Source organism: Myotis yumanensis, unplaced genomic scaffold (genome assembly GCF_028538775.1).
Source record: "Myotis yumanensis isolate MYYU_CA2020_CCGP unplaced genomic scaffold, mMyoYum1.0.hap1 SCAF_1, whole genome shotgun sequence".
Classification (NCBI taxonomy): Eukaryota; Metazoa; Chordata; class Mammalia; order Chiroptera; family Vespertilionidae; genus Myotis; species Myotis yumanensis.
In genome coordinates this window covers 48,462,937-48,477,269 of record NW_027223752.1, presented here as the reverse complement: position 1 = coordinate 48,477,269, position 14,333 = coordinate 48,462,937, and the positions used below count along the sequence as shown (strand labels likewise).

The 14,333-nt window shown below is 41.9% G+C and overlaps 1 protein-coding gene across 1 annotated transcript in view; it reads right to left on the bottom strand.

Moving 5' to 3' along the window:
- Positions 1-14,333, bottom strand: part of L2HGDH (L-2-hydroxyglutarate dehydrogenase) — a 40,363-nt gene that overhangs the window by 19,083 nt on the left and 6,947 nt on the right. Inside the window, exons 4-6 of the mRNA XM_070420006.1 lie at positions 9,938-10,069; positions 3,923-4,085; positions 683-717 (exon numbers count right to left, since the gene is read on the bottom strand). Coding sequence (XP_070276107.1) covers positions 683-717; positions 3,923-4,085; positions 9,938-10,069 — 330 coding nt within the window. The remainder of the gene's footprint in view (positions 1-682; positions 718-3,922; positions 4,086-9,937; positions 10,070-14,333) is intronic.

The following is a 14,333-nucleotide window of genomic DNA, read 5'->3' as shown; positions in this document are numbered from 1 at the left end:
TACTTATAATCATATTCTTTGCTGGCACTGTCACTATATGAATGCATTTCCAAGTTGAAACCCTTCTTAGAATGAAAACTGTTATATTTTAGCTCTCAAAGAATCTCTCTCACAATAACTTTATATTAGACAAATTTCATTCACTGACATAAAATACAGCACTGTGGTTAATTCAACTTTTTAAGAAAGGAGAGAGTCCTGCACAGTGTAGCTCAGTTGTTTGAGCATCATCTCATACACCAGAAGGTAGCAGGTTCAATTTCCAGTCAGATCACATACCTGGGTTGTGGGTTCAATCCCTGGGCCTGGTGTGTGTGGGAGGCAACCGATCAATATCTTTCTCTCTCTAAAATCAATAAAATAAAATTAAAAAAAAAAAAGAAATTTGAAGGGATGAAAGTAGATAAAATAGATGGAAGTAGTTTTGCTTAAGAATCTTTACCTTTGCCAAAACCGGTTTGGCTCAGTGGATAGAGCGTCGGCCTGCGGACTGAAAGGTCCCAGGTTCGATTCCAGTCAAGGGCATGTACCTGGGTTGCAGGCACATCCCCAGTGGGAGATGTGCAGGAGGCAGCTGATCGATGTTTCTCTCTCATCGATGTTTCTAACTCTCTATCTCTCTCCCTTCCTCTCTGTAAAAAATCAATAAAATATATTAAAAAAAAAAAAAAAGAATCTTTACCTTTGTATTCCTTATAACAATTGGATATTTCATCCCTGAAAAAAAAAAAAAGGAAAAAGGAATTGGTGAAAGATTTATTTTTAGTAAAAGAAGGCCTACAGTATTTGAAATATACTAGTAACAAACTTAAATGGGTTTCTTGTCACAACCATGATTACTTTCCACATTTCATTTTGAAGCTTTTACCAAGTAATAAGATTAAACTAGTTCATATTTGACAATATATAAAACTCTGGCATATTTTTTAGATTATTTTATATGAATTCACTTAATCTATGCTTATCAACCTCTCACCACTTCAGCTCTAGCATAAGCAGTCCCAGCTTTTTTCTCTGAACTACAAATCTAAACACCATGCTATAAAATAGATCATCATAAATCAGTATGTATTTTCCCACAGGACTAATGTTATGACACTTGTTGTTCAAATGTTGGTTACTGGATCTCTGTAGATGATTCTATGTTGTGAAAAGAAGCAAAAGTTATTAAAACACAAAATCTTCCAATAATAAAGTATTTATAAAATTAGTTTCCAATCAGATACAAGGGATCTCGAAGTCTTATAACACATAAGTGCAACAGTTAAAGAATATGATCTACTTTTACCATGAATAAATTTGATTGATTATGCTACCTACCTATAACAAATTTAATTATTTAACAATTTTGCTCATGATCTTATTATTTAGTAGGACACTGGGAGGATGATTCATATGGCCCAAATCTCCAAAAAGAAAAACCTGTCAAGGAAGAATAAACCCAGCACACTACATTTTCCCTCAAATTTCCCCAAAGCAAATTCAAAATTTACAAACCGATTCATTTAGTTTAAAAAAAAAAAATCCCCAAAGGGGGTCGTTCAGAATGGCTAAGTCATGTCCTATCCACAGACAATCTGCTTCAGTAAGACTGAGTAATGCTAAAGTCTGCAGTTTTAACAAACATCCCCAGGGATTCTGACTCTAACCTACAGGCTAAGGAAGAATTTGGGGGCTAATCTACAATAATAAAAGCATAATATGCTAATTAGACCAGATAGCCGAATGACCTTCCGGACGTCCTTCCAGACGAAGCTGGGACTGGGGCCGAGGCAAGCTGCCGCAGGCACAAGGGCTGAGGCCCTTGCATGATTTCGTGCATCAGGCCTCTAGTCCTATCTAATAAAAGAGAAACATGCAAATTGACCATACCCCCGAACGCTTCCCATTGGCTAATCAGCAGGATATGCAAATTAACTGCCAACCAAGATGGCAGCCGGCAGCCAGGCAGCTGAAGCAAACAGGAGGCTTGCTTGCTCCAGTGATGGAGGAAGCCAAAGTTTCCCGCCTGCCGCTGCCCAGCTCTGAGCTCCGGATGCAACAATGTTGCAATTATAGAAGCTAAACAAGCTCCAGAAACCTGCTTTCAGCGGCAGTGGGCTCAGAGCTTAGAGCGGCAGTGATGGCAACAGAGTTTCAATTATAGAAGCTAAACAAAGCCCAGATATCTGCTTTCAGCAGCCGAGGCCTCAAGCTGGAGCCGGCCTCAGAGCTAAAGCCGGCTCTCAGCTCCAGTGACAGCCACAGAAAGTAAATAAATCCCAGAATAAAAAAAGAAAGAAAAAAAGGAGAGGTTGGGAGCTTCAGTCACCTGCCAGCCTGAAAACGGCCCTCAGCCCTTCATCCAGACTGGCCAGGCACCCCAGTGGGGACCCCCACCCTAAAGGGGGTGCGGGTAGCCTAAAAACAGCCATCAGCCCGTCATCCAGGCTGGCCAGGCACCCAAGCGGGACCCCCACCCTGATCCGGGACACCCTTCAGGGCAAACCAGCCGGCCCCCACCCGTGCACCAGGCCTCTATCCTATACTACAGGCAGGGCAGGACAGCGTGAGCTGCCATCCGGGCCCCATGTGCAGCCCTGGGCAGCGGGGCATAAGCCCCGCCCCCAGCCGGGACCCCTATGTGCCACCTGAGCCACCAGCCGGGACCCCCGTGCCACCTAGGCCCCGCACTGCTAAGCCCCGCCCCCAGCCAGGACCCTATGACTATTGGAGAGCAGGAAAGTGCTGCTGGGCCCTGGGTCGCTGTGGTGAGCCGGCCATCGGTAAGTAGAAAAGTGTGGCCTGTAGGCAGCCCCCAGCTGCGCCTGATCCGGAAGCAGGAAAGCCCGGCCTGCGGGCAGCCCCCAGCTGGGCATGCTCCCCCGTCGCCATGGGGATCTGGGAGCAGGAAAGCAAGCCGGGCCTGCGGGCAGCTCCAAGCTGGGCCTGCTCCCTGGTTGCCATGGAGACCTGGAAGCAGGAAAGCCCCGCCTGTGGGCAGCCCCCAGCTGGGCATGCTCCCCTGTCGCCATGGCGATCCTTGAGCAGGAAAGCCCGGCTTGCAAGCAGCACCCCGATCCTGGCCATAACTCAAGGGAGAGTACAACATGCAGTGGAGGCCAGGAGCCTGAGAGATCAACACAGAGGGGCTCCTGCTCCAAGCCTCCATGGTGTGGCTGGGGGCAGGCCCCCAGCAGACACACACACACACACACACACACACAGGACGCCTGCTCCGAGCCTCTGCTGCCAGACTGTGGCCATCAGTAGGACATCCACTGAGGGCTCCCGGACTGTGAGAGGGGCAGGCTGGGCTGAGGGAACCCCAACCCCCCAGTGCACGAATTTCGTGCACCGGGCCTCTAGTCTATATATAAAAGCCTTATCAACCAGTATAACCAAACGACCGGAACAACCGGTCAACCAGTCGCTATGATGCACACTGACCACCAGGGGGCAGATGCTCAACACAGGAGCTGCCCCATGGTGTCAGTGTGCTCCCACAGCCAACCTCCTGTGCTGGCCAACCTCTCGTGGTCCCTCCCCTCCCCCCACTCCGGCTGGCCACCCTGCCTCGCATAGCCCCTACCCCCCCCCCCCCCAGCCCCGACCAGCCCCAATCGCCTGCCAGGCCAAGGGACCCCACCTGTGCACGAATTTGTGCATCCAGCCTCTAGTTTTATATAAACAGCCTTGGCAACTCAGGTTTTAACATCAGTCATAAGTGTCCGATCAGTGCCTAGTTCTATTAACACGAGACTCGCTGGAAGTCCCAGTTTGCCCACGTCCAATCTTACCTTCTGCACCTGCCTCCAGCTCTGTGCCCTACACTAGCCCAGCTCCTGGTGGACCTCCCCCAGCACTACCCCAGCCAAAAGCAGTCCAAAATTTGTTTAGAAGTCAATACAAGTATTCAAAAGAAAAGACAAGGACGGCTTACCATCTTCACTTCTTGAAGGACTTTCTCTAGCCATTTCAATATCTTTTACTTCAAAATTGGTCAAGACAGAGCCACCCGCATCTTGAAAATCCTGGGCAAATGACAAAGCCACCCGACGATAGTCCACAATGCCAGTATATGGGCAATCAATAGCCATTAGACCCTGGGATAGAATTATGAAAAAGTCAAGACACTACAATTAAAAATCACCGAGAACAGTTTGCTGAATAAATTTTATTTTGTGCTGAAAATTTTTACTGGTTATTTTGATGGGTAACACACATTATGCTTTCTTGAGGGGAAAAAAACCCTGATAATTTTAAAGAAAAATAAAATAAAATCTTGCTCCATAGTTCCTGAATTTGAACTTGAGTATACAGGGTGGGGCAAAAAGTAGGTTTACAGTTGCTCATATGGAAAATGATACAATAATTAAAAATATATATAAGAATGAATCCTGTGTTTCATGTTCTCACAGCTGTAAAACTACTTTTGCCTCACCCTGTAGGTATATACTAGATGCCCGGTGCACAAAATTCATGCACTGAGGGCAGGGGGTGTCCCTCAGCCCAGCCTGAGCCTTTTTGCAATCTGGGACCCCTTGGGGGATGTCTGACTGCCGGTTTAGGCCCCATCCCCACAGGTCAGTCGGACATCCCCCAAGGGATGTAGCAGTGCGCCAAATGGCAGGTGGCCAGGAGGAGCCAGAACCCAGGGCAAGGCACCACACCGCTCGCACTCATCCTGGCCTGCTGCACCTGCTGCTGCCACTCAGTAGTGCTGCCACGGAGTTGGAAGAGGCTTCCGCGTCAGCAGCTGTGCTCGCCAGCCATGAGCCTGGCTTCTGCTGAGTGGCAACACCCCTGTGGGAGCGCAGTGACCACCATAGGGAAGCTCCTGCATTGAGCATCTGCCCCCTGGTGGTCAGTGCACATCATAGCAATTGGTCGGCCAGTCATTCTGGTCATTCTGTTGTAATGGTCACTTAGGCTTTTATATATATAGATTCAATATATCCAAACAGATATAAGAAATAATACTACCGAGACCGGTTTGGCTCAGTGGATAGAGCGTCGGCCTGGGGACTGAAGGGTCCCAGGTTCGATTCCGGTCAAGGGCATGTACCTGGGTTGCGGGCACATCCCCAGTGGGAAATGTGCAGGAGGCAGCTGATCAATGTTTCTCTCCCATCGATGTTTCTAACTATCTATCTCTCTCCCTTCCTCTCTGTAAAAAATCAATAAAATATATTTAAAAAAAAAAAAAAAAAAAGAAATAATACTAACTAAATAAGAAAATTTCTATAATCAGAAAATAATTCTCCTCCTTAAAGGAGTTCATTTTGCTAGGCTCTTCCAGCTATTGCAATAAGTTTTTCAGTTTTATTCATCCCTCATCCAGATTCATATCTGATTGAGCTGAATTCTGTATCACTAAACAATTATTTTTTTAATTTAATTTTTCTCACCACCATTTATCCCCTCTCCCACCTCCCCTCTCCACCTCCCCTTCCCACTGTTGTCCATATCTATGAGTTCTCTTTTTTTTCCTTTTTTTCCTCAACCCCTCCCCCACACCTGCTCCCAAACACACACCAGAGCTGGCTGCTTGCTCTCTCTGAGTCTGTCTCTATTTTGCCTGGTAGTCAGTTCAGTTTGTTCATTAAATTCCACATATGAGCGAAATCATATGGTACTTGTCTTTCTATGACTGGCTTATTTCACTTACCAAAATGTTCTCCAATTAAAGTTTTAAATAAACTCCACTGAGATTTTCCTAGTAGTGGATCATATGTCATACACACTCAGTGAAAACTCAGAATTGTTCATATGTTTGCAGAGCATTGATTTGATTTGCTGCAGACTCTATTTTCAAGACTGCAAATACTGAATGAAGATCACATATGGTTAATTCAAACTTTCTCTTCAGGTATATGAGAAATTAACAGCCTGGGTTGTTCTGGTGTGTGTGTTTGTTTGTGTGTGTGTGTGTGTGTGTGTGTGTGTGTGTTTTGCCAAGATATGTTCAAGCTCTATAGATGAATGATTTATAAGCATTACTTAATTTTTTGGAATAAATGTATCCTTTTCTAATTCTGAAGAAAAGGATAAAAGTAGAATTTCACACACTAAGTACAGACTACACTTTGAGGAATCCTTAGTGATAGTACCATTTTATCTTGCCTTAATGTGTATGAGATTAGTTTTCTCTATCAATCTTCTCTAAGATTGCCTGGTCCAGGATGACTAAGACCCAGAAGCTGAGTATGACTGGTAAATGCTGCTATCTTCTTGTTTGGTCAGCACAGAATGTCACTGTATTGCTGTATTCAGTGCCCCACCCCTATCCCAATACATTTACCTGCTTATCCTTCAAAGCTTTTGACTTTGCTACCCACCCCTGACCAGTATTGCCATGTGCCCAGATCACACTAAGGGTAAAGGCTCACAAAACACCCAACAGTCTATCTTCACAAACTAAAAGCAACATTTGAAAAACCTCACCATTTTCCTGATGGTCTGCTTCCAGAATATGAGAGCATTTGCCCAAGTACAGGAAATCAGTCCTTTTGTTTTGATAGAGTAGATACACTAAGATTTTATATTAGACTTTATATGGCTTGACAATCCCTAGATTCATAGGTCAATAGCTATAATTCAATTTCAATCTATAAATAGTATTTTGGGTACAATAATCTTAAAATCTAAATTAGGATAATACCAATAGTTTAGTCACAAAAACTTTCTTACCTAGCATAAAATTCCGTGACAAGTATAACAGTGGGATAAAAGTGTGCTGTAAAAATGCTCCATATCAATAGATTTTTGGAATTCCAAGTATCTTCATATATTCCTATTACCTAGTATAATGCCTGACACACAGAAGACACCCAAACATTTACTAAATGAATCAACTTTTGAAGGTTGCTATCTTTAAACATACCAGATATTTTCCCTTTCTAGACCTTCTCTAAAAGATCTCCTTTCTTTTCTTTCCCTTTCTAGTTTTGACCTTGGCCTTGCCCCTCCTCATGAGATGCTGGTGGGCCCTACCTATACATGTATGTTGGGGGAAGGTGGAGCGAGTCACTGCCGCTAAGCAATCCAATGCCCTAGCCCAGGATGCGGGTTGGACAGGCTAGTAGTCTGCCAGGAGCTGGGCATGCACTGTCCAGGTTAGCAGGCCAGAACTTGAAATCTTAGGCCAAAGCAGGTCAGATGGCTAGGAAAGAACCAGGCAAGCAAAACAGGGAACATGGCCTTGACTGGTTTGGCTCAGTGGCTAGAGCATTGGCCTGTGGACTGAAGGGTCCCCGGTTCGATTCCAGTAAAGGGAATGTACCTTGGTTGCGGGCACATCCCCAGTAGGAGGTGTGCAGGAGGCAGCTGACTGATGTTTCTCTCTCATTGATGTTTCTAACTCTCTATCCCTCTCCCTTCCTCTCTGTAAAAAATCAATAAAATCTTATTTTTTTAAAAAACCAATACAAAACAGGGAACACTGGGAGTTAGAAGTCAGGAGGAACAGATGAACATGTGGTTGACCAGTTAAAGAAAAGACAGATGGATCTGCACAGCTAAAGTCAGAAGCAGCAGTCAGGATCTGCCCAGAAGAGAGCTGTCAAGAGCTATCCTCCAAAGTCAAAGTTTGCAGAGCCAGTTTAAAATTTTCCAAAATGCTTCCCTGGGAGTACTTAAATCTTTTGCTGAAAGGAATCTGCTCTAAGAAGCCCTTTAGAGCTGCCCTAATATACTTTTCCTTTTGGAGGTCCTAGGAGAAACAGAAGTAACCTTGTACTGTGCAAATTTTGCCCATCATTGCTGGTAGCAGTGGTGAGGTTGGGAAAGAAAGGAGGAATTTACTCAAGACACCTTTATGAAATAACCAGACTATATTTTCTACTATACTAGTATATTGCAACCCTAAATAGGCATTGAAAATTACAATGTGGCATCATATAAAGTAGATCACTTCTGCAGAGGCCTCAGAGAAAAGCAGGGCACACCTCTTTTATAAATTACACTAGTCATCTTTCAGTGGGGGTTCACCTAAACTCTCAGAATAAACTAAAAGCTTCTGATAAGCATGGTCTGGCAATGAGTTAGAAGCCAGACTCTTTAACATAGGTACCTGGAGTCCAGCTATTTTTCTTTTTAGTGCTTTTATTGATTTTAGAGAGAGGAAGGGAGAAGGAAAGAAAGATAGAAACATCAATGATGAGCGAGAATCATTGCTTGGCTGCCTCCTGTACGCCACCTACTGGGGATAGAGTCGGCATCCGGGGCATGTGCTCTGACCAGGAACCAAAAAGTGACATCCTCAACCACTGAACTACACCAGCAGGCTGGAGTCCAGCTATTGCATATTGTCAATAAAAAGGGGAGAAGGAACAGGAGAAACAGCCATTCACTGTAACAGCCAGTGGAACTAGGGGTTGAACTGATAGTGTCTGAAAGGCTATCAAAGAAAGTTGTTATGCAGAGTATTATTTTTCATGTCTCTCTCATGAATGAAAGGAAGATTTTTTCCCTATAGCATGTTTTAAGCAAGATACTCTACAACCCACTCTTCACACTCATGCCATTCTTATCTTTCTAAAATACAGACTGGATATCAAAGCCACTCTCCTCAAAAATTTTCAGTGGCTTCTGTGCCTACTAGATAAACGACAAAGTTATCAGCATGAATATCAGGCCCTTTATGTGGGCCTAATCTTGCCTTTCTAGTCTCACTTTTTATATTTTCCTATACACCCTGTGATCCAACCACACCTCACCGTGCTTTCCAAAGATGTCATATGGTCTCAAGCCTCCTCTTGCATTTGCTTATGTCCTTCAGACCTGGTATTTTTTCATTACTGTGAGTGAAAAGAGGGGTTCTATGGAAAGTAACCTCACAGGGTGATCTGATCATAAATCCAACTTGACCGGTCATGGTGGGTAGTCATGTCCCAGGCATACAACCTCTTTAGTAAAAAGTTTATCTTTGCGACCTGGCTGGTGTGGCTCAGTTGGTCTGAGCATTGTCCCATGCACCAAAAGGTCGCTGGTTCAATTCTTGGTCAGGGCACATACCCAGGTTGTGGGTACGATCCCAGGTCAGGGTGCGTACAGGAGGCAACTGATCGATGTTTCTCTCTCTCTCCCTCTCCCTTCCTCTCTTTCTCAAATCAATTAACAATATAGCCCTGACCAGTTTGGCTCAGTGTTTTGAGCGTTGGCCTGAGGACTGAAGGGTCCTGGGTTCGATTCCATCAGGGGCATGTGCCTTGGTTGCGGGCACATCTCCAGTGGGGGGTGTGCAGGAGGCAGCTGATCGATGTTTCTCTCTCATCGATGTTTCTGACTCTCTATCCCTCTCCCTTCCTCTCTGTAAAAAACAAATAAAATATATTTTTAAAAAATATATAATATATATATATTTTAAGAGGTTTATATTTGCCTTAAGCAAGCTTAGTCCATTGTGTCTGTGCATTTAGGTTAATACACCATAGAAATAAGCTGTAACCACCCCCAAGAGAGCACATAATCTTGCTAACTATCTTAATCTAATCCCTGCCTTGCTTTCTCTCACCTTCCTGTAAACTTCCCTTCTTAATTTCAAATGCATAAAAGAAGCTGTAAAACTTATTCTCCAGACCATCTGAGATCTTGCTCCCTGGCATATGTCATCAGTTTGGCTCAAATAAACTCTTAGGAAAATTTTCTACAGCAAGCATGTCAAACTCACGGCCCGCTTATTTAAATGAGGCATGAGACCTGCCAGCTGCGAGTTTGACACGCTTGCTCTACGGGTTTGGATATTTCTTATAATGACTTAGGGAAAGAAGAAATCAAGTGTCCAGAGTTTGTGGCAATGCCCTCTTGTGTTTGTCACCCCACTGCTTTTGTGACAGGATTATCTGTTTCTATATAATTCCTTCCTCCTATAAATTCACTTTCAGCCTCTATGTTCACAAGACCAAGCCCTAAATGAAAATGTCCCTGTGAGCGTGTGGAGTTGTGAATCACTTACCCTACAATATGGCTCCTTCTTTTTTATATCCTCCTGCTGGATCAGCCTTAGGCCCTGGACACCATTCTGCAGGCCTCTCTCATAAAGGGCCTGAAGTCTGGGAATTTCTTCTTGTTCGACAGCTACTATAAGCTTCAACAAATGATAATATGAATAGAGTTAAACAAACCATCAGCTATGAAAGATAAAGTGACTAGAAAAATCATAAATTGTTATATGACAAATTGGATCGATTTTTTAAAATTACTTTTTCTTCATGTATCTACTTCAACCTTCCTTCATGACTTCGTTTTCCTCCTCCACTGAAAAAAGTTCCCTTAAGAAAACTGCATAAGCCCAGCTTATGTAGTGGTTGAGTGTCAACCTCTCAATCAGGAGGTCACAGTTCGATTCCTGGTCAGGGCAGATGCCCAAATTGCGGGCTCAATCCCCAGTGGGGAGCATGCAGGAGGCAAATGATCAATGATTCTTTCTAATCATTGATGTTTCTATCTCTCTCTCCCTCTTCTTCCCTCTCTGAAATCAATAAAAATATATTAAAAAAAAGAAAAATACATGAAAAATTTTCCTCAAAGTTGAGATGTAATCTCAATTTCTACTTCTGCTATCAGCCACTACATACATCTTAGCCATAATCAACTGATATCACATTCACTCCCTCAGTCCCAGAAGGGAGAGAAGCACTCGATTACTTAATCTTTACATTAAAAAAAAAATCAGCAACAACAAAACAGAATGGCCTTCTTTTTTTTTTCTATAAGAGAATGTAAAATACCAGTACATCAAGAAAACATTTGGTATTCAGTATAATGGGATATCATAAACAGAAAACTATCCATTTTATTTTATGGAATAACGTACATTATAAAGTATTTACTAATGCATTCTGTTGCAAAGAAAAAAATAGGCAAATTTATCTACTTTACTCAAGACTCTTTTTCTACTTTTATCTGGGCAAAGTATCTTTTTAAATTAATTTCTTGCCCTAACCAGTGTGTCTCAGTGGATAGAGCCTCAGCCTGTGGACTGAAAGGTCATAGGTCCGATTCCGGCCAAGGGCATGTACCTTGGTTGTGGGCACATCCCCAGTAGGAGGTGTGCAGGAGGCAGCTGATCAATGTTTCTAACTCTCTATCCCTCTCCCTTCCTCTTTGTGAAAAATCAATAAAATATATTTTTAAAAAATTAAAGTATTTTCTTGCCCTAACTGTTTTGGCTCAGTGGATAGAGCGTCGGCCTGCGGACTGAGGAGGCCCAGGTTCGATTCCCGTCAACAGCCTGTACCTTGGTTGGGGGAACATCCCCAGTAGGGGGTGTGCAGGAGGCAGCTGATCGATGTTTCTCTCTCATCGATGTTTCTAACTCTCTCTCCCTTCCCCTCTGTAAAAAAAAATCAATAATATATATATATATTTTTAAAAAGAATATATAAATAAAAGTAGTTTCTTCCTTAACAGCTCCCAGCAAAGGAAGGCACAGATGTATATTCCCAGGTAAATGAGAATTTACAAATTACTATTTCATAGCAAGGAGTCAACACTTAATAGAGATAATACTCTTAATCAAGGTGTAAAGGTTATTTATTTATTTATTTATTTTTATATTTTATTGGTTTTTTACAGAGAGGAAGGGAAAGAGATAGAGAGATAGAAACATCAATGAGAGAGAGAGACATCGATCAGCTGCCTCCTGCACATCTCCTACTGGGGATGTGCCCGCAACCCAGGTACATGCCCTTGACCGGAATCGAACCTGGGACCTTTCAGTCCACAGGCCGACGCTCTATCCACTGAGCCAAACCGGTTTTGGCTGTAAAGGTTATTTAAACCAACAAATAACTAACCTTAAGAACAAAAGTGGAATCAAAGGACACTAAAGAAAATAAAAAGATAACACACTGAATGGGAGAAAATATTTGCAAATCATATAGGTGATATGGGACTAGTATCCAGATTATATAAAGAACTCTTATAACTCAACCAAAAAGACTATAAATACAGTTTTACATATTTTTTCACTTCATACCATGTCAAGACCATTTCCCCATACAATTTTTAAAAATCTTGATAGCATCTTCAATGATAACAATGAACTTTTATTCTTTTTAAAAAATATATTTTTTATTGATTTTTTACAGAGAGGAAGGGAGAGGGATAGAGTTAGAAACATTGATGAGAGAGAAATATCGATCAGCTGCCTCCTGCACACCCTCTACTGGGGATGTACCCGCAACCAAGGTACATGCCCTTGACTGGAATCGAACCTGGGACCCTTCAGTCCACAGGCCGACGCTCTATCCACTGAGTCAAACCGGTTAGGGCTGAACTTTTATTCTTAAAACTTACATGAAAAAGACTTAAAGGGAATATTGTGAATAACTTATGCCAACAAATTAGGTAATCTACATGAAATGGACAAATTCATAGGAAGACACAAACTTCTGAAACTGACTCAAGAAGAAAATCTGAATAGACCTATAGCATGCAAAGAGATTGAATTATTAACTTTAAAACTTCCCACAAAGATCAGGCCCAGGGACTATACTCATGAGTGCTACCAAATGTTTTAAAGAATTAATACCAATTCTTCATAAACTCTTCCAAAACACAAAAGAGAAGGGAACACTTCCTAACTAATTCAGTGAGGCCAGTATTAGCCAGATACCCAAACCAGACAAAGATTAAAAACAAAACAAACAAACAAAAAACACAAAACACAAAAAACACAAAAATCTCTTGTGAATATTGATGTAACAGTCCTGACTAGTAAACTGATGCAGCAACATACAAAAAGGATTATATTACCATGACCAAGTAAAATTTACTGAAGGAATAAAAGATCAATTTAACATCCAAAAGTCAATTAATGTAATATATTGATAGAATAAAAGACAAAAACTACATAATTGCTTCTATTGAAGCAGAAAAAGCATTTGAGAAAATCTAACACCCTTTTATGATTAAAAAAACAACAAGAACACAACTCTCAACAAATTAGAAATAGAAAGAAACTTCCTCAATCTGATAAAGGGCTCCTACAAAAAAACCACAACTAGCATCATACTTAATAGTGAAAAGTTGAATGCTTTCTCCTTAAGATCAGGAAAATCACGAAGTTGTCCACTTTCATTGCTTTCACTTTTCAACATTGCATTTGAGATTTTACATAGGGAAATCAGGCAAGAAAAAATATAAAAAGTAACCAAATTGAAAAAGAAGTTAAACTATTTTATTTGTAGATGGAATGATCCTACATATAGAAAATTTTTAAGGAATCCACATACCAAAAGAACAAACACACAGAAACACCTATTAGACTAAAACCAAGGAATAAATTTAACAAAAGAAATGCAAGACCTGCACAATGAAAAATACCTAACACTGTTGAAAGAAATTAAAGATCTAAGTAATGAAAAGACATCCCATGTTCATAAGATTTAATATTGTTAAGATGGCAATGCTCTCCAAATTGATCTATAGGTTCAATATAATCTCTATCAAAATCCCAGCTGCCTTTTTAGAGCAACTGACAAACTGACTCTGAAATTCATATGAAAATGCAAGGCACCCAGAATAGCCAAAACAATATATTTTTTAAAAATGTGTTGCTTTTTTATTTTTAAAATTGAATTCGGAGAGGAAGAGAGAGATAGAAACATTGATGAGAGAGAACATCGATCAGCTGCCTCCGGCATGCCCCATATTGGGGATCAAGCCGGCAACCCAGGGCAGTGCCCTGACCAGGAAACGAACCAGTGAACTCCTTGTGCATAGGATGGATGCTCAACCAACTGAGCCACAACGGTTAGCTAAACAATCTTGAAAAAGAAGAACAAAGCTGGAGGACTCACACTCCTTGATTTCAAAACAAAGAGTTACAGTAATCAAAATAGTGTGATAGGATATAAGGATAGACATATATCAATGCAATAAAATTGAGAATCCTAAACACACCCTCTGACATTTATGCACAATTGAGTTGTGATAAAGACAAAAAGCAATGTAGAAAGAATAGTCTTTTCAACAAATGGTGGTAAACAACTGGATCGACATATACAAGAAAATAAAGCTGGACCCCTTCCTCACACCATATACCAAAATTAATTAAAAAGTGGCCCTGGCTGGTATGGTTCAGTTGGTTAGGCATCATTCAGTGTACCTAACTGAATGATGACTCCTGGTCAGGGCACATGCCTGTGTAGTGGGCATGATCCCCAGCAGGAGGTGTGTTCAGAGGGCAACCAACAGATGTTCTGCTATCACATTAATGTTTCTCTTTCCCCCTTCCTCTCTCTCTAAAAAATCAATCAATCTATCTATCTATCTATCTATCTATCTCAGGTCCTTTATATATTTTAAGTGGTCATATGCTGGAGGTACAGGTGCAGAGAGTGAGG